Here is a 27,655-nt window from a genome sequence, read left to right as displayed (position 1 = left end):
AAAACAGAAACGGCTTTATTGATATAGCCTACCATATGTTCTTGGTGAGGTGCAGGCATGGAGGCGTTTGCAGCAGTGCACCAAATATGACTTGCACTCACAACAAGGTGCCTACATGCACACGTAAATGATCAAACTGTAAGATGTGGTGTTTGCTACAGCTAGCCAGAGTACATGTTTACAATAGGCATACTTTGGGCAGAGCAAGTACACAAGGTAAAGGTACTGTGTGTGTTGGCTGAATTGTTTGACGCCTCATGTGTGTGTGCTGTGTGTGTGTGTGTGTGTGTGTGTGTGTGTGTGTGTGTGTGTGTGTGTGTGTGTGTGTGTGTGTGTGTGCCCGCTGCACACCTCAAAGGCAAGTCTTGAGTGACTAAAAAAAAAAAAAAACTACCGGCATACTTTTCTAACATGCCCCTGAACGTCCTCCAACAAAACGGATCAATCATTCCATCAGTCCTTCTGTCCGTCTCAATGCATCGTGGTCCCTGTAGTCCTGCCAGTCTCCCCCCACAGACAGGAGGACTATTTGTCACCATTTCTACCCAAAGGGACATAGCAGTCTCCAGCTGTGCCCTTATTCATCCCGTGTCACCTTTCCATTTGGCAGACAGCATGCCTCCACTAATTAGTGCAGTTTATTATTAATTCCAGTGATTAATTAGAGAAAAAGGTGTCTTGGCGAGACGACACAGCTATCTACTTGTGCCGCGATCAGAGGTGAATTAATTTCCTGCAGAAACACCATAATTCTCCCCACTGCGACCTCTCAAGGTGTCACTGTCATCTTCACCACTTGAAGCATTTGTCAGCAGTTTATTTACGATCAAGGGCATTTTTGAGGAGCAGATAATAATTACGACACAAGCCTCTTAAATCTGATATTGCAATGACCCAAATGTGTTGTCCTTTTTCATATTTCTCTCAAGTCATATGCTTCAACAGGTACAGGCTGTAATCCTGCCTCTCCTTTACTTCTCTTTTTATAGCTCATCATAAAATATGAGGTTGTAAATTGTAACTGAACGGAGGGTTTAAAGTAGCAGATCACCACAAATTAACTCTAATTAGACATGGTTAATTTTACTGACAAATCATACTTTAAATTTTTGCCTGGATGCATATGCTGCCCAGCAACTATTCTCCAAAAAAACCCGTTATGAATAAATTTGGATTGTCATGTGTTCATCAAGGTAAACCTTGAAAAGTTGCGAACTAATTGCCCCTCTGACAAGGTACATGGGAGTTTGGTATGAGATAATTAGCACAGGATACCTCATTAAGGTTTTGGTGTGTGTGCAAGTCATTTGTCAGGAGCAATGCAAGATAAATAATTCAAAGAGAATCTGCTTTCCATATTTCCTGGCATATGTATATAATGTTACAGGGTCAGATGCTCGTAGCCACAGTTTTGAATAATGAGGTTAACGTAAACATAAAAGTAATTCTTTTGAGAAAAAAAAAATCTGGTTTCAGACGGCTCTGAAGACTCGTTTCACAACACAACAATATATTTTCATTCGGATTTATGATTGAAAGACTAACGCCACCATTACGTCGCACAATAAACAGGTACTGAGTGTGATTTTTACCAAATGTCCTGCTGATTTGAGAAGTTGCCATTTCTGATCAAGACCAAGAATTTATCTTTGTAGCTTAGTTTTCTTTTCCACAATAGCAAGAGAATGACACTGAGGTCACAAAGCACTGGGTGCTGCCACTCGGCAGGCTTCCTGGACGTTGGCCAATCAGACGGCGCTTACAGGGAGGAGGGCTTTAAAGATACAGGAGCTCAAACGGCTTGTTCCAGACAGAGTATAAACCTAGGCATGGCATAAAGGGCCAGTAAAAGATAAATAAGGATTTTTCTTGGACTGTGAGTCATGTAAAGCTACTCCATTGGAGTCCCAGAATAAAAATAAAAAGCCAGGAAATGAGCATAACAGGTCTCCTTTAAAGTGGCTTCAGATGGTGAACAATGTGTCAGTCTTTGTGAGAGCACTGTGAGCTGGTGGGGAAAAGCAGTCGCTTTGGCAGCCGAATCACCGACAGGATCAAGTATCATGCCAAAAATGTGCTTCGTCACCTGCCAAAGGCTGACTGGTTAGTTTGTATATAACTCTGGTACCAAAAGAGGGAGTGTTTACTATCCTATCAGTTCCATCATTAAGGGTCCAGTATGACTCAGCGATGAGAGCAAAATCAGGTTACTTGAGCTGTGTCATTTTTTTTCGTGAAGACATACTGTAAAAGCATGAAAACGCAATATATTGTACCAGACTTTTTGTGTTTGCCCTTAAAAAGTTTAGCTAAGCTGAGTTTAAACTGCAACTGTGAAAAGCAGCACAAGCGTTTTTATGCAAATTGTGATGTATTGCAGAACCCACTCGAGGCAGAAATGTCTTTGATTAAAGACATTGTGTTTTTCTGTCTCCAATGTCTGTGATGCCATTCCAGAAATGTGCTCTTATTTATACAGTACATATTATTACATTTAAAAAAATCACAATGAAGCATTGCATTGAACTAGCTCATAAATCACTCATAAACATATTCCTTTACATTTAGTGGGATGTAGATTTTCTGTAAGGGAAGATGATTAGTCATTGTCAGAGTAGTTTTTACGCTTATTCCTCAAAGCGGCACAAGTTTTAAAATTTCAGAAACAGATTTGCATGTTTAAACGCTTTCTCTTCTTGTCTAAAGGCCTGGTTACATGTGATAGAGGTACAGCGAAATCAATCCTAATGTCTTTCTTAAGTATTTGACTCTGGAAGCTTGGTGACAAAGAAGAGCCCCCCCCCCCCCCATCTTTTCTTCATGAGAATCGCTGTTGGTCAGCGACGTTGAAATTATCAAGTCAGATTTCACCAAAGTTGATCTTGTATTCAGGCCCCACTATTGTATCATGTTTACTGGGCCTTAAGATGTTTTGTATTGGTGATTGTGCGCGAGGACAAATTGTGAACAAATTTGGTAACGAACATGGAAAACACAAAATGGAACAACACCAGTTCATTTATCAAAGTCTGCATGACATTTTGTTGGAACGACAGTGTGATATTGCAATCAATTATTTGTCTGTTCTGTATTAGATTATTTATCTGCTGGGAGCTTCATGTGCACACAAGCACAATACTGAGTTTAACTTTTCTTACTGATGTCCTCTTTTTGGTGAAGGAAAGTAAATGACGGCTCAGGGTTCCTACCTGGATATACCTCGTAAATAAGAATTAGTGTCTCTAATATTTGTAATAATCAGTCGTCTGTTATTTGTGTTCAGTCTCTATGGTGGCTACATGCCTTTACTCCGGGGTATCTCTGCTGCATTGTGCTCTGTGAGTGCCAGATATTGGACTTTGAAAGTTCTAAGTGACAACTCTAATCAACCATAGCCAACCATTAATTGGCTATTTATTTAAGACAGCAAGTAGCTTCACTCTCTTTGATCTGCTGGTAGTGCCAACACCTCCTATTTTACCAGCTGACAGTATGTCTCCTACATATACTGGACAGGTCAACAACACTGCAGTTACCATCTGCAAAAAATATTCTTCTGAAGCAGGAGTGCACGGCGCAAGATATTCACTTGAAAACTTATTTGAACGTGATCCCAAACTCTCCAGTAAATTTCACACAGTGGCATCGAAGTGTGAACATAAATTAGGAAGTTTCATCAAGTGCAAGATACTTGCAATGTTTTTGTTGTGCTTCAATTCAGATGAAGCCACTAGAGTACACAGTGTTGACTTACTGGGGTTTCATGAATGAGTGTGTATTTGACTCTTATAGTATTAAATACTCAAATAGAGTTCAACCATTGTATTGATCACACTAAAGGCTAGCGAGGCTTTATTTTGGTCAAGCAGTGATTTTTGCATGCACACAAAAGAACACCGCCAGTTTAAAAGGTAATAATTCTACTTGTGGCATTTTCCTGAGTGCCATTATTTATATTCTGCAGAATATTCTACTAATAATATTTTCCTTCCACTTATTGGGTTTTCTGGGGCCCAGTGTGTTGACTGCAGCAATTCTCAGTTTTGCTGTGAAGCAGAAAGTTAAACCGAAGGTCCCGTGGAACTGTAAAAGTAACAACAGAACTCCCGAGTGCGAGTTTAGCACACGGCAGCAGAAGATGGCTCATGCTCCTAATTGAAAGGCTGTGGCCATCCCGCACTATCAGCCCCTTCCAGGAGTGATTATAGATCTTACTTTGTGACCCCAGAATACAAATCCCCTGTATTCTTGAAACCCTCTGGTGCCTCCTTAAAGCCTGGCAAGAGTGGCCACACTGTCACGATGAGTTTCCAGCCTCCTTAGGGTCCTCATTATATGTGACAGAAAAATCCTCTCTTCTCCTTGCAGCTCACAAGTTCCGACTCGCTGCTCATTTAAATGATCCCACACACACACACACACACACACACACACACACACACACACACACACACACACACACACACACACACACACACACACACACACACACACACACACACACACACACACACACACACCGTGTTATTAATACCTGCTTGTTTCCTGCTTCTGATCTGATCGGATAAAACCCCCCCAGGTGGAGACAGACACGAACCATAACAAAGTACTGTCTAAAATCGGTACATTGAGTGCTTACAGGAGCTCACGCTGGTTCCCCTTTTTCTGAGCTGACCTCTCCGACACAGAGGCTTGAAATACTCTCAGTAGAAAGAGCGGTGCAAATAAAATATCAATGAATGCACTTTGTCCGTCAGGTTCAGCGAGTGAAAGAGGACTTCAGTTCACCCTGAAGAGGCATCGAGTTGTCCTTTGTATATGTTAATGAGGCCTTGTTGGTGTGGAGCCTCTCAATCATGCAAGACATCAGAATCTACCCACTTTTGTTTTAGTGTGGTTCTGCAGGGTTTGCATTTTGCATCACATTGCACGCTCATTCTTCTGAGTCATAACTCAATCTGGAAACATGCCTGTCTTTCAGTCATGTACACTCAGAGGATATCACTCTGTCTGAGGCAAATCATCATTAAACATCCACTTTGAAATCATATTGGAAAGGACTTTTTAATATGTCTGTACATCCATGGCTAGACTGCCAACAAGTTCCTGTTTGCAATCTCAATACGTATACTAATTTTGGCATCCTTTTAATGTTAGCAATTTACCAAAACATCTAAAAAAAAACCCTCAGGGTTCAAGTTACTGAACTCACTGAGTCCATGGCAACATTATACATCCTTTTTACACCCACCATTTGAGGAACTGTGAGTCCAAAATATAATGCTTTTCAAATAGAAATAAGACAAATTAAAAAAACGAAACTAGCAAATCCATTAGTATTAAGTTCTTTTTTGGGGGGCAATATGTTGGATTGTTTGACGCCCTTCGAAAATAACAATATGCTGCATACCTGAGGTTAAAAACATATAAATAAGGATAGAAAACTAAGCAAAGATAAGTGAGGTGACGTGATAACCTCTTAAATCTCCTCGGCCACTAAATCTTTACGGCTGTCCCTGCTGATCTGGTGCGCAATGTTGTGTGTTTTCCTGGAGTATGTAAATTATCGACTGTATGCGATCTGTACCGCAGTGACACACTGGCCAACACACATGTACATTAACACACACACACACACACACACACACACACACACACACACACACACACACACACACACACACACACACACACACACACACACACACACACACACACACACACACACACACACACACAGATAGACAGGGAGCTATGCTCTAATCACTGCCAAGCCAAAGCATGCAAGATGATAAGAACTTTTTTAAGATAAGAACACAGATGCATTACATGTGTCAACAAGAAGGCTCACCATTTTCCAGCATGGGAAAGACCCTACAGTACACACATCAATGCATTATGGTAGTTTAACATACATAATTGAACTTTCGTTACAAGGTCATATTCATACATGGCTCTTTGAAACTTAACGTGACCACAGTGGAGAGACAAGCCCGAATGAAGTGAGCATGAGTGATGATGGATGCAATGAGGTATGGGTGCCGTGTGGAGTTATGTCGCTGTGATGTGGTGTTGCCACGTGAGTAAATGATCAACAAATCACTGACAACAATGCGGAAATACAGAAATCAACAACAACAGAATACAGCTTTTCAAAAAGAGAGAAGACGCAACAGGAACAGAAAGGAAAGACAAAAACCACAAGCTGCTTTCTGTCTCGGCCCCAGAGAGTCCCACTTTGAAGTGGTTTGCTTCAGGGGGGGCGGGGGCAAGTTCGCAAGGTCCTTCTGTTGTGCACTTTGTACCTTTTGGCTAATAGTCCCTATGCACAAAGGAATCAATCACAAAACACAACAGCCCCAAACACCTCCTTTAAAGCAAAGTTCACGCTGCTGAACTCCAATTGATTCTTGTCTTTTTTTTTTGTCCACCTTTCCAAATTCCCTCCAGCTTTGATCTTATGAGAGTCACTCCTGTGTAATTTTATCCACCGCTTATAGAATCTCTACTTATATTTAATAAAGGCATGAAGTGACTTTTGTGACAACAGCTGCTGTAGCCGACATGGGTTTTGAGTTAATCACCACGCTGTGATGATTTATCTGATAAATGACTTTATGAAGCTTTTTTATGTTCTTTAAAGTGGAAAACAAATGTAATAACGAGAGTTCACTGCTCTCCTTTCTTCTACATCTCTGCCCCTCAGTCCATCTATGTGACTGATGTGTGTGATTGTGTTGCTGCTTGTTGGTCTGCAGCCTTCTTTCTCCTTATTGTGTCCAGTACTGTGGGGGCTGTCATTTTCTATCAATACGCGTTTGCTTCTCTGCTATTTTCTGCCAATCCTCAGACAATGCAGCAGAGCAATCCTGTGAAACGTACAGTCCACAACAAACAAGCCATTTTTTATTTATTTATTTATTTATTTTTTGGGAGGGGGGGGGCTTAATTGCTATTGATGGGCCTTGGCTACATGAATGCCATCATTTTCAGTAAAACTCCAGAGTGCACTTGGGTAAATAAAAGCAGGAGGCAAAAAATAATGTGTGCCGTCAATTCTGCTTGGAAGATAATACCTTGTCCAAGCTGTTTATTATTAATTGTTTTTTCTTGCTTTTCTAATTCTATAGTTTATAGGCTACCTATTCAACACTAAATGTGAATTTCTATGCTGCCTCAAATCCACCTAGCCGGCTAATAGTCATACAAAAGTACAATCATTACACCAGCTAATTATTATTTGCTCTATTTTTCATGTTTCCCAGGAGAGTAGGTGCAAATTATCACATCAAACTAACACCACAGCTTTGAAATTGGCTGACGTAAAAAACTTTTATTGAAATAAAAGAGACTTTTTGGAATTCACACACCATTGTTAACAAGCAGCATCAGGTCTGACGCTGACACGTACTGATCTGCCACAAAAAGATAACTGCATCATCATCCTGCTTTGCCTACTAAGCTCAATGTAATATTTTCCCCATTGTTCAGTGTTTGACCACTGTCCAGGAAATGGCATCTTGATGTTATTGATTTGGATATTATTACTGTGTTCTAGTGTATTTGTCTCGTAAGTCTGACAAACACGGCACTAAGACTCTGTGGAAATATCAAATCACTACAAGTGTAGCTTAGGTTTACTCAGAAAACAATCTCAGCCTCAACAAGACCCAAAACCCATGCTGTAGTGACAAGACATTTGAAAATTATGAGGAGTGACTCTCTGTCTGCAACTTAGGCGGCTATTTTAAGACATTCGTCCCGCTGACTAATTGTTATCATGGATGGGAAGTAATGCAGCTCGTCCCCTGGAAGAACCTGAAGCATTTACAACCACTTCAACTTGGATACCGCTGCTGGGGTAGTTGTGTTGACTAAGGTAGCTGCTGCAGCACTGCTTTTAACAGGATGCATGATTTGTGGCTGCAATTAAAAATCACAGAAAAGAAAAAGAAAGTTCCCTAAAATAGAAACGTAAGTAAAAAAAACAAAAAAGAAAAAAAAGAAAAGGAAACATTTGTGCAGATGTTGCAAAGGATGCAGTCGTCTTACCTGGGAACACAGGCAGTAGAGGTTTCCCCCTCAGGGGCTTCCGGGGCCGGGCAGCAGAACTGGTGAAGCACTGTTTGGTTGCTGTGTGAAAAAGAGGAGAGACAAAATGAATATTATATCAAGATTATAAGGCTGTCATAATTTAATGTTTCATCACCGTGGAGATAGACTCAAAGAGACTGCATGCAGGGTTTCAGCAACAGGACACAGACAGGCACACTGACTATATTTGAATGTTTCAGCACCTCGGACAGAGACAGAAGAACAGACTGTTTCTGGAAAGTTTCTTTTCTCAAAAATGGGAGGAAAATCCAGAAGAAAATTCACAACAAAGCAAAAATGGTTCAGCTGTTTTATGAAAAAAAAAAAAAATTAAGAAATGAATGTAATGAACGCTTATTTTCATCATTAATGCATTTTCTCAATGAAATATTAGAAAATGTTCAAAACCAGTTCAGTTTACTGTAATTTATGCCAAAGAAAAGAAGTAAATATTTGGCTTTCTTTTCTTAATGAATAATAAAAACAACTTAGCCTTAGCCTTACAGACTTCCCAAGTCTTACTGATAATTTTAGCTCTAATGCAATGGGAGTAATGGATTCCTTTCTCATTTTTCCATCCTCACAGAAAAGCCGTTTCCAGGACAAAGAATTATCATAAAGAATTACATTTTAGTAGTCGGGTTTGAGCATTTCTTCCAACCTTGCAGTTTCTGTTTTTCCAGTCAATGACCACGAACTGGCTGTGTGAAAGTGCTTTTACACAGATACAATAAAACCCTGCAAAACTAAAAGCAATTTATCTGTTTTGGCAGAAGAGAAATAAGTACTATTTAGTGCCTGTAAAAATAAGTGGCTGCAGAAAGTCTACATATAATCCCTCAAAGCATTTTTTTTTAAAAGACATTTACCTATTTCAGTGGACTGTTCTATGTATATACAGTCACAGGTGAAGGTGATACTAAAATGTAGTTAGGAAAGAGCAGAGGTATAAAACTTTAACGCGTATGTGAGAAAGCCATGAGTGCATTTGCTCCCCTCTCTCCCTCAGTTTGCCCTCCCTTCTGACTGGATGCTGCCTCACACTTTTCACATTCTTGATTTTCAGCCTTGTTCCATCTCTTCATTCAATACCATCCCTTCCCCCCCCCCACACCTCTCCTCTCCTTCTGTCCCTTGTTCACTGATTTCCCATCACTCTCAGCGACTCCCCTTCCCCCTGTGCCGGGTGCTAGAGGCACTAAAGAGGAATTTGCTCAATTACTCCTGCTGTCAAAAGATGTAACCAGTAAAAAAAAAGAAAAAAAAGAAGAGCAGCAGCTTTCCATATGTCGTGTCCTGTCCCTGGAACCAGGCCATAGGGAAGGACGGAGAGGAGAGAGATGAGACATAAAGATGAGAAAGCAAAGCCAGCATTCCCAGCTGGTCCAATCCTTCGAATCCCTTATCACCACTTCATCGTCTTTTGATCGTTTTTGATCCAACACAAGATGGCCTCTATGTCTTCTCCTTCAAGAGCATGAGAGCAGGTTCAGCTCAGGACAATGTCAATATTTTCCTTCTAATAGACCTGCGCTCCACTGTGACGATCAATAGTTTATCACACAATGCACAGAGTCCTTGAAAAACCTTAGTTAGGATTTTTTTGACTGGGAAGGTTGATCCCAAAATGGCTCGCCCATGAAAGCACAGAATGTTTAGCCTCTTTTTGTGCTGCTTTTCGCTCTGTAAAGTCAGAAATGAGATGTGGAGAAAGAGCTTGGAAAGGAGGTTGTGGGGGTGTTTGACAGCAACAATAGCAGACAGTACAGGGAGGGTATGATGGCAAATTAATTCCCATTGTTAATGGCTCCTCTAATTGTGTTCGCCTTAACGACCATGACACCGCTTAGGCCATTTTTAATGGGTCCAGAACACAGGCAGTCTCTGAGGAGACACAGATTAGTACGAGTGTTGGAACAGCAGAGACACTTGCTCACACAGATAAAGGCTGTATACTCTGCAGGTCAGGCAAATAAAACACTCAGGTTGACAGACGCAAATCGGCCGTGCTACAATAATACTGTTGTAATTGTATTCACTCTCTCAAACCTAACAAAATCCGCGCATCACATTCACAGGGGTGGCGTCCTGGCAGCAATTCTTCGGTTTACATGGATTTACACAATCAAGGACTCATTTATCAAACTGAATATAAAGTCTGAACTGCATTCAGTTTGGGAATTATTGGCCGTCATTAGTCAGGCATTAATTAAAGACTCCAAACCTGCTGAGTCAGCAATGGCAGCAGGGTGCAGTGGGGTCAGTTGCCTGCAATGATGACACGCATGTAGACGATGCGCACATACACACTCATATCTGACATATCCACACGGAGTCAAACCATGTCAATACCTCAAAGACGTTTGAGTCATTGATTTCACCAAATATGGAGAAAAATGCCTCAAAGGAAACTAATGTGGGAGGGAAAGAAGGTGAACTATTTTTATCTTTCAAAATGCTGTCCCTTTAATTAATCTTAAACATCTATCTCTTTCTGCTTCGATCTCTGGCTCAAAGACAGCTTTCAAGCTTTTTTTTTTTAATAACAATTTTTGTTTTTGGGGGGACCTTTAAAGCCACAGCTGTGCCACAGAGATAGCTCATACCCACCCAAAACGAAATAAAAGTCAACTATCATGTCATATATCATGAATCTGTTCATAGAAACAAGTTGTGCTGATATGAGAACACTTGAAGCTATAATCTCCTAATTAATCTCCATCTTTCTTTCTCACACAAGCCCACTTATTGTGACGACAATCCACTCACTCCCAAGATCAGGCTTTCCTGAACATTTCCTCTACACGACATCAACATGGATTCTTCTCCACGCCTTTGTATTAGAACATTTGCAAGACTCTAAATCCTTGCCTCAAGTTTCACACACACACACACACACACACACACACACACACACACACACACACACACACCATCCTCAAACAGTGTGCCGTGTTTGATCAATGCGAGTACCAAAGATTAAACTGAACTCGCATGACCTGCTTTCTGATCTTCCACACCACTGACTCAGTTCCCCTTGTGGCCTAAGCTCCCTAATACCACCTATAAAAAATCTATAAGCTTTTATAAGCTCTTCCACACACTGTGTCTGTGGGAGGGAGAGTGAAATTTACACACAGTGGTTTCATTGTATTTTGTTTTAACTTCTGGTGTCTAATGTGTTTGTCGATGCGCTCCTCCCTGTGTTGAATTCAGCTTTGCTGTGTCAATAGCTCTCTGGCTGATTCACCTCGGCTCAAGGCAGAAAAAAGATGTGCACACTGAAATGATACACTTCGAGGCAAGAGACAGAGAGGGAAAGGGAGGGGGGCCAAAGCTCGCAATAATTGACTGATTAGTTTTCGCAGACCATTTCCTGGCAGTCAGGAGAAAAAAAATAGCTGTCTGAACATGTTCGCTTATTGAAATAACATAATGTGTAGTATTAAGACTGCCCCTGAAGGCCAAACATGATAAATACAAATAGTATTGACCTTGGAGGAAGAAAACATATTGAAAATAGTGGAAGCATTTGAGTTTGCATGGCTGTTTGCTTAAAAATAATACTTTTGTATGTTTGTTGCCATTATTTCATTTCCATGTTGATTTTGATGTAACACCGGAAAATAAATTAATTTTAATGTCAAGGTCAAATCAGGAGTATAGTTTAGAAAGAGAAAGGAAAACATTTAGCACCAGTGGATGGATTCAAATGAAATCCTCAGCAAAATAATCTTCCACTGAGAAAGGGTTTAAAAACCAAGCAGCTCTGCCGGTTACCTCACACCGAGGAAAAGGAAAGGAAGAGAACAGGGTACTCCATGTCGGCAGAGAGATCATCACAGTCCTTGAGATTAATTTAGGTCATCTAATATATTATATGGATTTCACAAGTCAGCTCATCTCGTCACTGTATTATTGAGAAGCACTTTGATCCTGTTAAACCCCCCCAAAAAAGGAGGGGAGTCTCAAAATGTTTTTGCAATGCTTCACTTCCATTTGGCAAATTGGCAGCCACTGTAAGTGCTAGTTTATCACTATGTTTTACTGGCTAAAAGGGTGTTAGGCTTTCTGAGAGAAATATATTTAACCCACTTACACGGTGCTTCATGATGACGGGCGTGCATCTTTTCCTTAAACTAAATCAAACATTTCTTAGATGAGAAATGCATCGTTCTTAGACACACACACACACACACACCTCATTTTTCTTCTGTCCTAAAAGTCTGATATATAAATTTCTTTACGCATGCACACGGCAAATAAAAAAAATAAAAAGACTCCCTGAAAGGTTTACGTCAGCATGGACTCTTGGGCTGTCCAAAGCGGCTTAGCTTGCCTTCTGTAAGCGAAACTGAGAGCGCAAGACTGATTTTCCCAAGAGAAAGCGAACAAAGGAGGAGTTAAAATATATATATATATAAAATGGTCCCTGTATTCAATCCCTTTAAAAAAAAAAAAGAAGAAAACTCCTGACTGTGCGAGGGTCAGGAAAGCTGCAACATTCGAGCTTTATATTCACGCTCTCTCTGTCTCATCGTGGCCTACTTGATTACGCTCTGGCATTTGAGAGTAAATATGAAACCAGTTCACAATAAAGCTCTGCATGTCTGCATGAACAATACAAGCCCCCACCTTGAAATCATCTTCATAACATGTAAGCTGGAGGCAACTTCAGAGCAAAAGAAAAGAAAATGTGGTGCACATTAGCCATATTCAAATACATACCAGGACACAAATCAACAGTGTGTAATCAGTTTGGGGATATTTTCAGCAGCTGTACAAGAAAAAATATACACCATTTAAAATATTAACAGTAAATTTCAAGTTTTGATGTCATCCCCTGAAAATCAAAGACGTTTTCTAGGCCCTCAACATTTTACACTATTTTTCAACTTAACTCCCAAATGTTAGTCCCCCTTCAATAAAACTTAAAAGGGACGATTTTTTTTTTTTTTTTTTTTTTTTTTTATGGAAGAGACGAAATCAGCAGAGAATCAGGGAGAGATGAGCCCGTGGGAAAAACAGATGTGAACCACTTTCTGGCATTCACTTGTTGGAAAGAGCTCTGTCAGCTGAGGGGGTTCAGGACTGATACATAGCTGGATTTATATCAACTGGATGAGAAATAAACATCAGCTGTTCTTCAGTCAAATTTGATGCAACATTGGGACATATCTGTGGGCTTTTAGTGGCAGACGTCATGTAGAAACAATTTCGGAGGCCATCGGCTATCAGTCTGCTGAAGGTTTAGGCTCTGGACAATATTTTAGGGGATCCAAGTCTTTCCAGGCAAAGACTTGTTCTTACCAGAATCTTGTCCCTTTGGCTGCAGATTCTGCATTCAAATCTATTAGAGATTAACAAAGACACAGACTAACACTAGTAGCAACCTTTGGATCAGCTTTTTTAAATCGATTTTATAACCTATTAATTCTAAGTGCTCCCAACAACTGTTCTATGACTTCCATGTTAACTGTAGATAATGTTGATGCAAATTCTACGTTGATTGCTTGCGTAAACATCTTGTCAGGGTGAATACAAGAATGAAATGGCATTTCAGACTGATTACGAGGCACAATGCCGACTATGAGACCTTTTGCACTTAAGACACTTTGCTTTGATGGCCGAATTAGCAGTGGTGTAAACGCTTGCCCCCATAACATCACCTAGAAAACACGACACAGAAATGAGAGGCATTCTGTCTCCCATGAAAGCAGCCGTTTTTCCTACTGTTTTCATCTGATCTCCAGCTGGCGCCTTCACTATCGAGCAGTTTTAGCAGCTCATATCGATCATCAAGCTACACTGTGTTGCTGCAAGGCCATCTGCTTATGACTTGGCATTGGGTCAAATTTCACACATTTTTTTCGATGCTTCACGCTGATACTGAACAGCTATCAAACTGATATGACTGTCATATATCAGCCAGGGTTTGAGCTGATGAGGAAAATCTCATCGTCCAGATCAGCAAAGGTAGCCATACATGTTGTGGTCAAGGGAATTACTTTCATTTATACATTCGTGGAGCCCTAAATACTGCACTGAGTGTTTTTGTCCTGGATTTCTCCACCAGGAAGAAAGTCTGTTTTTGTGCATGACAAGCGTAAGAACAAGAAATAGATGGCATCCAAGCAGATGATGTACACATAAAAGAAGACAAATTCCCACATTATCCACATACAATAACTTCTTTCCTCCAGTTCCCACACAAATGACTCATTCAGGTTGCATGTTCTGATTATCTCATTTGCTTGTTGTAGGATTTGCTCCAAGTTAAAACCTCCAATGACATCACTGATAAGAGTCATCAGCTCCTCCCCATGGCACTGCGTACCTCATGATGTAATCCTGGCGTCAAGGGGTTGACAGACGGGGGTTGATGATGTAACCACAGTGCAAGGGAAGGACAAGAAGCTTTAATTGCTATCCAAATGTGAACACAATCTATTATGAGGCAAACCCCAATGTTTATAAAGAGATAACACAGGCCCACACTGCAAAGCACATACAAACAAGTATATCATTTATAAAAGTGACATATGTGAAAGCAGCACAAACTTAGTGGATGAACAAATGTGTTCCCACAGGTGTGAATAATACCAATGAGTAAGTGAGTAAATTAGTAGCTGAATGAATGTATCCCCTTTTTTTCCCCTCTACTGCACAGGATTTTAAATTTTATTTATTTTACATGAATTTATAAATACATAAACATATTTTTTTTCTCAACAACATATGATGGCAACCCAGTCACTGTGAAGAAATGTTTCTGTAGCCCAGACACTGAACCGCCAGCAAGTAGTACAAAACCAAAGGAGCTTTCACCCATCTTGGTTGTTATTTACATTCCTCCTCTCCATTAATCTGGCAACTGCCTGTGACGTCATCTAATCTGTTACCGCAACAATATGTACCCAGGTGGTTTTTTCATGAATTTTGGGGATTTCACAATCACAACACTGAGACAAGACTCTCACCACTTTCACACAGTTTGCAGACTTGCCTACTAAGGATGACAGGACCTTGAACCTGCTGTACTCTAATGTTAAAGAGGCCTACAGCGACATCACCCTGGTCACCCCAGGCAGAGCAGTCCACAACTCAGTCCACCTGCAGACCTTGCGTCAACCCACCACCATCAAGACTGTAAAGAGGTGGTCTGAGGAGACATATTCTTCTGTGCAATACTGCTTTCAATGTATTGACTGGAATGTTTTTCTCACGTCAAATGGCAAGTACAAAGACAGACTGGCAGACTGACTACCAACTTCTGTAGGTATAAACTTCAGTGTGAACACCTCTCTTCCGGTCAAAACCGACTCGATCTCGGGATGGAACTGGACAATGCGGAGAGGAAACGCTGTCAAAATTCTTCTAAATGATAGACAACGTTTCCCGACCCCCAACATAGTGTTCTGATTAACCAGAGGAGCACGTTCAGCCACAGATTAATGATGCCTAATGTTCCACTTAACGTCACAGGAGGTCCTTCCTTCCTGTCTTCCTACTTATGTTGTATAATTTTACAACTTCCATGATCTTGACCCACTATTATAAAACAATTTCCCTGCGGGGATCAATAACATTTTTCTGATTCTGATTAAATCATGGTTGAGGCTCGGTCGAGACTTTGTGTGATCTGTTGTGGAGGCCAAGAAAGCTGATTGGACATGCAGTGCCTGTTCCAATCAGCTCTGCCGTGCCTTGCAGTCCTAGGTGGATGGCTTTGAACATTACTTTAGGTCATAAAGTTAACCATACCTGACATTTCCTTAGGCAAATGTTTGGCTGCTGTGCATACGAGTGTGTGCTTGGACAATGCTACAGTGGACATGGAGATGATATTGGACAAGGAGCAAAGGGCAACAAATGAACTACAATAATATTCAGATTACACTAAGTTAAAATGTCAGTATGTTATACACCTAACATTACTATGAAAAGCAATATGTAGCCTGTAAACTATAAATAATTCACGAATGCACACTATTTTTAAATGGCAGGAGTTGAGTCTTCTTGCAGGAGAATTGTTATTAGGCTGCAGCGTATTTCACCTGCAAAGACAATGCAACTGTCACCAAAAAATCCACTCAGCCGTATCCAATTAATATCCATTCTGAAGGAGAGTCTTATGCTTATACTCTCTGGATAGAAGTCTGTATTAATTTTAACATTTAAAAAAATTACTATTGTGTTCAAAAGGGTATTTTTGTCAGTTATAAATGACCAACAGAGTGGTATTTTGGTGGTTTTCAAATGTGACTGACAGACAGCTGATGGACAGAGATGTCTGAATCTCCAAACTTTCAAGCAGATCATATTTTTAGCTTCTCTTCCGAAAACCTCTGAGACCACTGGGATTCGGGGCTGTAAATTAGTCTGACTTGTCAGTCTGTGAAGGAAACACTGAAGTTAGCCAACACAGCGAAAGCGCAGATTCGGGGCTGTGAAATTGTTTGTCCAGTCAGTATGTTAAATAAGCTCAAGAAGCTAACATGCAGAACAATCAACAGGTATCATTAATCTGATTTGAAAATACTGTCAAATGATACCTGCCAGCAGTTTGTAACTGCTAACACTAAATATATTGCCACTTTGATTTATTTCATCGTTATTATATAATTAATCACAATATTATTTTAATGTATTACATAAATATAATACATTGAAAGATGTAGGAATTTTTTTTCCCATTGTATTTACTGATGCAGAAAGAAAACGTTGCAGTAATGTTTCCTATCTATCTATTCGGTCTCCACTACAAACACAAGGAGTTCAAGTCATAGAAAATAATCAAAGTACAAATCACAATATTGGTCCCCCCCTGAAAAAAATCTCATATAATTAGACATTTTGCTCAAACTGCTCAGCTCGCACAGGAGCACATACTCTAACTGCTGGCGAAACCATCTTTGGACAGACACACACATGCACACTGGTACACATGGTGCAAAACAATTACGATTGTCTGTTAAGGGATTTTCAGTGCTAAGCTCTTGAGAGTTGAAATCTCTTCGACAGATGGGTGGAGTTTTTTTTTTTTTTTTTTTTTTTTCTATAACTGCACTGTTCCCTCTTTTAAATTTCTTTTAGTTCACTGACCACAGAGAGTCATACCACAGAGCTGTCCGTCCATTAGGAATTCCAGTGTAGTTGTTGAAGGGCAAATGCTGGTGTAACACACTTTAAAATTTAGCGTAACTTTCCAGTCAGTCTGTGGTTAGCACATCTGTTTCCTTGCACATCTGTTTCCTTACAACACTGCACACATTAGCAGCTGCTAATTGCCACCCATTAGCACATTTTGTGCTGAAAGATAAAACAGGTTGTAATGGATTGCAGAGCAATTAACAGCAAGATACAAGAGGTGTATTAGTGATCCTCTAATTACATCTGCATGTCATGGTTTGGGCTTTTAGTCTGCTCGTTCTTTCATTCATTCATTCAGTCTTGTTGTGATGTATGCATGTTTCAATTCTGCTGTCGTTTCACGTGACTTGTCCCGACTCACCTCCTCACCTGTTCCTCATTATCTAATCAACCTCAGAGAATATTTACTGGTCCCTTGCCACTTGCCTCCTTGCCTGTCTTACTGCCATGTGCCATAGCATTCTAGTGTTACGTTACAGTCCTGATTGTGGTTTTCACCCTGCATTTATTTTTGGACTCTGCCTCCACCTGCTCACTTAAATAAAAAGCAATGATAGAAAAAGCTAGGCAGGAAAACCAAACCTAAGTTGAGACTCAACTTTTACTTCTGCCTCTGCATCATGTTCTTGGGTCTCTTTTGTGAATTATTACATCTGAACCTCATCTTTTTTTTTTTTTTTTAATTCCACAATGAAAAGCTGTGCATTTACGCTATTAAATTATAGTATTGGTAAGCAGCTATTAAAGCAGCTAGCTCTTTAGAATAGTATTGTATCTTTACCAAGGCTTAAGATATTTGTTTTATATCAATTTGAAATATGTCATTATTTTAGAGCTAACTGCAATAATTTGACATAGAGGAAAGCTTTGGTTATATCATGGCATTATCTGTTTACAATATGCAGTCAGACTGAGTCACACTAGATGACAACACCAATGGCATTCCCATTTGCAACCACAACTCTGAAATATGTAGATTTCCTACTAATGACACACACTCTGCTGATTGCTCATTAGGCCTGCTGCTCATTTGCATGGAGAAGAAATGAAATGCATCCATCAGATGTTTGAATAATTTACCTCCAACCATGACAGAGGCTACTCACTATGCAGCAAGCGTAACATGACTATCAACAAAAACATCCGAATTCATTGCAGAGCCGTAACATGGGCGTGCAACATTTACATATAAAAGATTATGTCATGCGAGGCATCTGGATGTGTCAAGGACAGGATGACATGACACGTCTGTCTTTCAGTGAGTCAGCATGTTGACAAGGTGACATTTGGGAGCCACATTCAGAACAAACATCATGGTTGAGCCAGAGTTTGTCATTTTGATTGATTGGGAACCATCGAGGCAAAGGATACTAGGAAGGAACTGTTTGCAGTTTAGCCATCTCGTGAAAAAAAACCGGGACAACATTTAGACTCCTCAGTCCTGGGGGGCTTTCATCCTCTCCACTTCATCCATGTGTTCAGCTTTGTATTTTTACACTGAGATTTAAAAAGAGGCAGAGTTTCTAAGAGTTTCATGAGGATGTAAAACTAGGATGAACTTGAAATAAAAACCAAAAGGAAAATCAAGAAAGGGTGACTTTTTGTGTCACTTTTGATTTATGGATGAAAGTTTTCAATCAACTTTATAATAGATTTGAACTGTTTTGATGCTGTTGCGTCTGACCACATTTAAGAGGATTCTATCTGTTGTAATGTTATACCATTTCCAGAGATACTGAGCAGTGCAGGCCTATTTATTTGCACTCACAACTAAATTGGATCAAAACAATACCCCTGACCAACAGAAGTGTCCAGTAATACAAAACCTAAGCAATTTAAACTCCGGATTACCAGACACATATGAATGTAAAAGCCCCTAAATTATCCCGTATCTTTCCCTACAGCAATAGTTTTCATGTCCTATTCACACCGCAACACAAAAACAGACACAATCCTGACTATATGAACACACACATTCGGCTTACAGACGATTGGGACTGTCTTTCGCTTTGCTCAACTTGTGCATGAAAGCAGCTAATGTTCTTCCAGGGATTCAGGAATCACCCAGCAGCTACATCCTCTGAGAAATGAAGCAATTTAAAAGCACTACGCACCAAATGTGATATTCATGATTTGGATCCCAGCAGCAGCCGTCACCCTGTCATAACCGAGCAGACGTGATTCCCATTCAGACGGCGGGGAGGGGAAGCAGAGTAAAGAGCACAGGCTTGCAAGAGAGGAGAGTTTGCTTCTCGGGGAATGTCAAGAAGAGACATAGCGAGAGAAAAACGGGGCTCAGAGAAAGAACAAGAGAGGGATGGAAAAGACCACTGAGTTCATTTGAACTCCTTGGATTCATCATCCACCCTTTCTTGTCCCAAAATCCATCCCATTGTTGTCTTTGACAAGACAAACATGCAGAAAATCGGATTCAGGTGATGATCCAGTGCACATACGTCCTTTATCCAATCATATATTCCTCTACCTGTCCTTTATCTGTACCAAGTAAGACCACTTCTGCTGCTTCTAATTCTTTCCTAACAGCCATCACAGCAAGAACCTCATCCAGCAAGTCAATAGGTCCCACCTCAGAGAAACCGAGCTGGATCTTTTTAAACTCCTCTTCCATTTTCTATTGGTCGATTCTATTTTCCCTCCCTCCCCAACACCTAAATGCTTTTTTCAACTTGTAATAATCTTCACAGACTCACCGCAGAGGTGCCCCCAAGAGCTTCATAAATCCATCGCCCTTCCCCTGCCCCTCCAGCAATGCGTCAGCAAATTCGCTCCAGTAATGATGTAGATCTAGCCCAGCTCCTTCAGTCATCCCTTCATCAATATCAGCCATTCCAAGTACCTAATTCTCATTACGCCTCACTGTCTGCTGCAGAAGCAGCTCTAAGATCTTTGACTTCTCTTCAGGAGCCTTATATTGAATCCAAACAACAGACACCATTACATTCTTCATCTTCTCAACCATTTCTTCATTATCATGGTTCACTTTCAAGTAGCCCCCAGAGTTCACTTCTCCTGACCCACACCTTGTCTGCCCTTTATGAGCAGTACCCCATCATAATAGCTGCCATTCTTTGGGGGCATAGATGGTCTACAAAGTCCATACTCATTTACTCTGCCATCATTGAGACAATAAACCCTTGGCCCCAGAATCGGACATCCATCCCAAACCACTCCCACCATTTTGAGCCATATTCAACGCACGCTGTGGCTCTAAACTTTAACCTTGTGTCGACTACACATTGCTTCTGTAAAGTCCCACTGGTGTATGTCATTTACAAAAAAGGCTGGTTGATATTTTGATGTAAGCAATAGACTTGCTTTAGAATAAGGATATCGTGCCTAGAGATCAAGGCTGGCTCTAAAGGGTTAGCTTAGCTGTCGGAGACTGTGCTGGCAAAGATCCAGGCTCATTGATCTGAGCACGTCAGAACAAGAAGACACTGCAGCATCCAGCAGGCACTCAGCAGGGCTACTCTGTAATGTATGCTACACTGTATGTGTGCGCGCGCTTGGGTTCCCATCTCTAAGTGCAATCTGCACATTCCACTTTATTACTGAAGGCGATGGTTACAGGCAGGAAATGGCCTATGAGGTGGGGTACATTCGGCTCTCTAGTTGGTGCAAAGCCAGCACGACGAAAACGAGGACATGGTGGGTGCACAGAGAGTCACAACCAACGTGGAAAAACATGCAGGCTGCCTGGTGGCGTGCGGCATGTTAGGTTTTGTGTGTAATATATGTGTGTGTGTGTGTGTGTGTGTGTGTGTGTGTGTGTGTGTGTGTGTGTGTGTGTGTGTGTGTGTGTGTGTGTGTGTGTGTGTGTGTGTGTGTGTGTGTGTGTGGGAGGTCGGGAAGCAGCAGAGAAGCACCTGGAGCTACATGAGAACCCTGGGATTTCCACCTCAGGCAATGGGATTGCTCCCTATCACACGCTCACGCGCCACACACAAACACACCACCTGGCCAACACCAATTGTCACTTTCCGTGACTCCCTCCTGAACACACACAGTCCAGCCTTCACACTGTCTCATTTTAACACACACACACACACACACACACACACACACACACACACACACACACACACACACACACACACACACACACACACACACACACACACACACACACACTTGGCAGCCCCAGAGTGTACACAGAGGAGCAAGGGAGCAGGTGGACTGAAGGCTCCAGTCCGGTCAGGAGATGGGTTAAGTGGTGGAGAGCCTGATGGTTAGAGGACGGGTCTGAATACTGATTCAGGACTGCAGAGGTGGCTCCTTTAGCATAAGCTGCTGATTACAGGAAAAAGGAAGACGGAGAAGAGGGAGAAGGGGAGGGGAACGGAGATAGAAAGAGACATAAAAAAAAGGGGAAATTTAAGACACAGTGAGGTGAAGTGAGAAAAACGATAAGAAGAACATTCAAGAAAGGTAAAAGAGTAATGAGAGAGGTGGACAAAGATATCATTTGTAGGCAAAGAACAGGAATTCAAAGATAGAGAAAATGAGAATAAGAACAATTGAAGCTGAGAGAGTGGGAGGCGCAGTTGACAGAGAGAGGAGGAAGAAAGAGCAATAGACAAGATTGCTGAAGGCTTCCTTCAGATTACACAGGCCCCCTAAGAATCTTCCTCAGCCTGAGCAACGCAATTGCAACACTTCAGACTCTCCGTCTGAGAAGTTTGAGCTCATACCAGAAACAACTTTTCAGCCACATTCACTGTTCGAAGCTGAAGGCGGCCTTGATTTGCATTCTTCAAATTATGCCACTGAAGGAGATGAGGAATGCATGATGGGAGAAAGCAAGCATTTAATTTTTCATTTAGAGCTTTGCAAATGGATTTTCTGCTCCTCTTTAATCAAATAAAAAACACATAGTTGAGCTGGGAAAATGGTGGTTAAGCTGGAAATCTATTACATCCGAATATTCAGGGTATTATTTGTTTACTTCTCTGCTTCCTTGTTTCCTTGCTTAATGCAACAATCAGTCGATGTTACTCATAGTTTGGATTATTTTTTTCTCAGCCATCTACGCATTCATGTCTTTACTTTATTAAGCAACTTTTCTTACCCAACGTGAGACTTGACAGTTTTTAAATTGAACTGAAAATAAACAGGGGCCTATAAAAATACAGCACTTGATTATGATTTATTACGAATCAGTTAAAGATTTTAAAAGAAATCGTTTCACGATTTATACACACAAATGCAGCAGAAAAATTATAGAAATTAAACTAGAGTTCAGTCTATTTATATGTAAAGTAAATGTTTTCCACTTCCTTTGTGTTTTTCATTTCCATTTATGCCATTGCAAATTACTGAAAATAATAATTTAAAAAAACATTTTTATAGTCAGCAGATGAGACAGTGTGAAATCCCCACATTAGCACTTATGTGAGGTTTTCTCAGCTTGTTTCTGCATGATTTATAAATAAGGGCATGCTTATAGTGAAAGGTTTAGTGTGTATTCACCCATCAATAGTAGCTTCCAGAAATTTGGTGAAATTCACTTGTTTGCCTTCTTGATAAGGGTCAAATGGAAAGAGCTATACTGGTCTCACGTCTTAAGACCGGAAACAGGACGTAACTGTTAGTTTGGTGACTGCTGTAGTCAAAACACGTTTCCTGAAATGTCAGACTTTTCCTTTAAGGTGTAAAATTCTTCTGACATCATTTGCTTTTCCCAGATTTGTCAGACAAAAGCACTTGTTGCATAGCACTAACTCCTCCTTCAGTAAAAGTAATAACAAGAAGTCATGGTTCTATGAATGACATGGATAGCTATACAGACATACGCGCCTTAGGTTTACACGTGCCCCTGTCACTCCCCCCTGTTATTAGAAATGTATCACTCCTCCTGCGGCACTGACAGCACAGCGACACACCATCTTGTCTGACCAGGATCAATGCTGTAAGTGGAGATTACAATGCTGCTTAATGTGTCCTGCATTTCATGTATCACTGCTTTTACATTTGAGGATAACATAGTGTACAGTGTGCTCTCTTGAGTGCTTCCCCTTCTCTTCATCCCTCTGTCTCATTATTCATCATTTTGTAAAACTGTCAGGTTGGTAAATCACGAATGAACATTCCTATTCAATCCCCCCTCTGACATTTATTGTGTGCAACTCACATTGTTCAGGTTTGTGTGCATTTGTCCGTTGCTCGGAAAATCTATTTGATAGCAGCTGTGAGCGCGTGTTTCTTTCCAGTATCCAGTGTTTGTGTATAGCCTACTATTCCTGACCTGCGCTCTTTAGGAATTATGACTTAATGGCACGATAAATCTATCTGGATTAACAGAAACAATGCAAATGCAGCCGAGTGGAACAGATGGGGCTCAGCGCACAGCGTTGTGTGTGTGCGTAACTGTGTAGCTCTGGCAGAGGGAATGCATATGACCTTGATAGTGGCAAGCAAAACGCATCCAGCAGTGTGGACAGTTCTGCAGCGCACACAGTGCCTATAAACAGTGGAGGTGTTCATGTTTTACTGTTTTACAACACTGAATTGATGGGGATTTAATGGGACTTGTGTGACACTGATCAAAAATGTTGTGTGGCTGCTTCTCTGCAGTGAGCCACAGAGGGCTTGTGAGGCTACATGAATGCAGTAAGATACAAGACGGTCCAGGAGAAAAACATGATGCAGTCACTACAAACCTGCAACTTTGTGGAACTTATGTTTACGAGCAAGACAATACCATTGTTTTGTTGTCTTTCAGCAATCTGCAGTCCTGACTTTTCGCTCTGTTAGAATCCAGATCTGTCTGATCAAGACTTTGTGGCTGCACTTGCAGTTTTTCAATGAAAGATGGGGAGGAAAACAAGAATTTAGCTTATCTAGATTACTTTGCCACAGTGTCAATAAGCAATGGTAAATCTGCTTTTCATCATCAATGTATGTACGCGTATATGCCTATGAACATTCATCAAACCACTGTAGAAGTCCACATTAAATTGCATTTCTCAAATCATTGAGTTTTTGTTTTTAAACGTAAAGTATTATCTGTGTTGTCATATGATGCACAATATAAACCGTAAGTCATAGGAAAACATCAAAGAAAATAGAAATATTAGTTGATCATAATTGCTTCATTGATATCAGAGATGCAGGATAAGTACATGGTTATTTTATCCCCTCTCCTATACCCTTAAACAATGTCCTAAAAGACATGTAGGGCCTGAAACCAGTGTTTATTTTCATTATTGATTATTTGATCAATGAATTTTGTCATCAAAACGTCAGAAAATGATAAAAACAACAAAAAAAAAGGCCTGTAAAGCCAGAGTATATGTCTTCATGTAACTTATTCTGTCTAATTATCATCCCTAAACCCCCAAATAAGCATTTAACTATCAAATACGGCAACAACAAAAAAGGCAGCGACTTCTTACAACTGATGAGCTAGAACATGTTGGTGTTTTTTGCTTGAAATGTCTTGAATGGTTATTCTAATATGGGTTTTGATTAATTTTCTATTGATTTATACAGTGATTTAGCAATTATTATTGACCCAAAATTTTGATTTGGAGCCCCAAAATGGGGAAAATCACAACACGCGTACAGAAAATTAGATTCAAACTCACCAAGGCTCATTAGTAACTGAAGCAGCTGAAAGGTGATTTATAAGCAGCCGCTAATGTCTTTCTATCTTGGCTTTTATTCCTTCCAGATCATGGTCCTCTAATGTAACATCTTTCAGCTTGTGTCTTAATTAGGAATAAACTGTTACAGTTGTACCCACAGCCCGAACAATCAAACTTCCATACAGGTATGTTTCAAACTAAAGCGCTGACATTTGTCTCAAAGTCAGGGATATTATGCCTTTAAGAGCTGGAACTTTGCTTGTTTTACAATGCCTGTTTACAGTGTCACCATGCTCTCCTGGCACCTGTGAAACTGCAACCTCAGCTGAGCCTAAAAACAGACCTGTTTAAAAAATAAATACTTTTCTCATTCTTAATACAAAGCGTGAAAACACAAGAGGGCACAGGAAAACAGAGCACTGTGACCTCACAACATACAGCATCTCTTCAGGAACAATTTGACCAAAACATTTAACCATAGTCTCCTGAAAAATGCGTTTTACTCCAGTGTTCAGTCCTTGAGTAGTCAGTCTGCTACCTTGATGCAAAATTAACAATCCACCAATGTTAAGGTGCCAAACTGAGTCCTTAAAATCAATATCCATTAAGCATTCAATTGATTTAACAGGGAAACAACTGAGTGAATAATGTGGAAATACAGGAGGAGCTTGAATTACCTGTCAGAAAATTAAGCCTCAGCTTGTCAGGGGATGTGAAGTTAATCAAAGTCAAATCATGTGCAATCAAGCTCAGAGCTCATGCAGTGTCTGTGGGTTTATTTTACAGTGTCTTTTCATAGGCTGCTTAATTAATTAATTGTGTTTCCAGATTCCTGAATGATGTGTGTGTGTTGTGTCACCGCTCCCGTCAAAAGTGTTTCCAAATTTTCAGCTGACACCCTGTCTTGGGTGATAACAGGCCATGACATTACATGTCCATCTGATGGCCTTTGGGGATATCACAGTTTTCTGGCCAAACACAGTTGCTATATTTGGACTATTAAAAAAAAGTCAGTCTTGCACACTGCAGAATTAGCCCACACCTTATTGGGGTCACTGCATCTAACATTAATTATTTTACTTGCAATGAAGCCCGCCAGGAGGGTGAAATAATGTCACTTGTTTGAGACTCAAGCATCTCAGTTAAAGGTCATCTGGGAAAAGGCTTCACTTGCATCTGATAAAAATCCAGAAAACTGAAGCTGATTTGTGTTATTATTACTAATATTAGACATGAAGAGTCCTTGTAATTTGCTTCAAATATTTTGTTAAGATATACATTGTTTTGCAGTGCACACAGCATGAAAGCTACTTACTCCGCTTTCCTGGCCAGTCCAACTGAGCGGCAGAGAGCGGTGGGAGTCTGCGGAACAAGGGACTTGCAGCACGGGCTCCTCTTGTCCTCCTCGGCGGAGTCAGGGCTGGCTTGGCTCGCTTTGGGCGACTGCGGCGAGGTAGGAACGAGCTGCAGCTGCTGAGGGTGGTGGGAAGATGGAGCTGGGGGAGTCGGGTGCTGCTGAGGCTGGGCCGATAAACCGGTAATCTGCGGCTGCTGCTGCTGCTGCTGTTGTTGCTGCTGCTGCTGCTGCTGCGGCGGCGGCGGTGGCGACGGCTGCTGCTGCTGCGCCTGCTGGCCGAGATGAGCCGTAGCTTTGTTGCTTCCCGGGTGCTGATGGAGGTGGGCCGGCGCCTGGGGACTGGTGCTGCGATGAGACGGGTGGTGGTGGTGGTGATGATGTTGAGAGGGCTGCTGGACGTAGAGATGGGGGTCCCGCAACTGTCGGTTCTCTCCGATCAGGTCCTCCACCTTTCGCTCGAGTTCGTCGATGCGTTGGCGCTGCGTCTGGATCAGGCTTTGCTGGTTCTGGACGATAGTGGTCAGCTCCTTCAGGTAAAGAACGGCTTTCATTGGATTATCCAGCAGGCTCTCCATTACTGACTGTAGCTGTGGCCGTGTGCCCTGCTATGTTGACTTCTTCAGCTGTTTCTGGCGCTGTGATCCGTCGATGGGGCCTGTGAGCAGTGCGTAACCAGGATGCTGTGGCGGCAGTCTGACGCCTCTACGCTCCTGTGAGGTTGGATAGTCAGTCTCTCTCTCTCTCTCTCTCTCTCTCTCTCTCTCTCTCTCTCTCTCTCTCTCTCTCTCTCTCTCTTTCTCTCTGCTTTGAGGATACCAGAAATGGTGCTGATGCAAGGGGGGATCAGCATCAGCAGAGTGCGGAGGCGTGGCCGTAGTGGACCAGTGATGTCAACACGCAGGTCACATAATGAAGCAGTTTTGCACGATTCACGTGGAAAGTAACACCTTTAGCGTCATGAATTTCAACCCCTCTCTTCTAAAATATAATCTCATAAGAATTTGATTTAGTTTTTAAGGGATTCTAATTATAGAAGCTAAATCTTGCTGATCTAAACTGCAAACCTTGGTCCAGAAACATAATACAGATATTCTGTGAACTCATCTAATCTTTTGTCACATATGATTTGTAATTCTGAAGTAATTCAAATATTTACGGGTTTTTTTCAAACCTTTTTCAGATCTTACAAACATGAGTTCACCTGACTGTTTAAATAATGCCTTAGTGTGTTTTACATGATGAATATACTGATAATATACTGCTAAAAGTTTACTTATCTCATCAAAAAACACAATTTCTCAAGCATATGTAAGCAAGAGAGCCATTACAAAATAAGTGTAATTGTCAAAGTTGTCATATTGACATTTAAAATGAATTGTTTGATTCATGACATCAATTCTAAGCCTTGTTTTGATGTTTGCCCTAATCAAATTACTGCAATATG

General features: G+C 41.0%; 1 protein-coding gene across 4 annotated transcripts in view; it reads right to left on the bottom strand.

Moving 5' to 3' along the window:
- Positions 1-26,932, bottom strand: part of iqsec3a (IQ motif and Sec7 domain ArfGEF 3a) — a 102,339-nt gene extending 75,407 nt beyond the window's left edge. For 2 of the 4 annotated variants that reach the window (XM_069700349.1, XM_069700350.1), the window contains exons 1-2: positions 26,170-26,931; positions 8,053-8,133 (exon numbers count right to left, since the gene is read on the bottom strand). In XM_069700349.1, coding sequence (XP_069556450.1) covers positions 8,053-8,133; positions 26,170-26,786 — 698 coding nt within the window. In that variant the 5' untranslated portion in view covers positions 26,787-26,931. Of the gene's footprint in view, positions 1-8,052; positions 8,134-26,169 lie in introns of those variants that run through there. The other 2 variants (XM_069700351.1, XM_069700352.1) reach the window with 2 other exon arrangements.
- Positions 26,933-27,655: the final 723 nt, after the last annotated feature.

Source organism: Brachyistius frenatus, unplaced genomic scaffold, assembly GCF_029030835.1.
Source record: "Brachyistius frenatus isolate BFR_SWC_R1_liver_20210118 unplaced genomic scaffold, ASM2903083v1 Contig_33, whole genome shotgun sequence".
Taxonomy (NCBI): Eukaryota; Metazoa; Chordata; class Actinopteri; family Embiotocidae; genus Brachyistius; species Brachyistius frenatus.
This window is presented reverse-complemented; position numbering and strand designations above follow the sequence as displayed.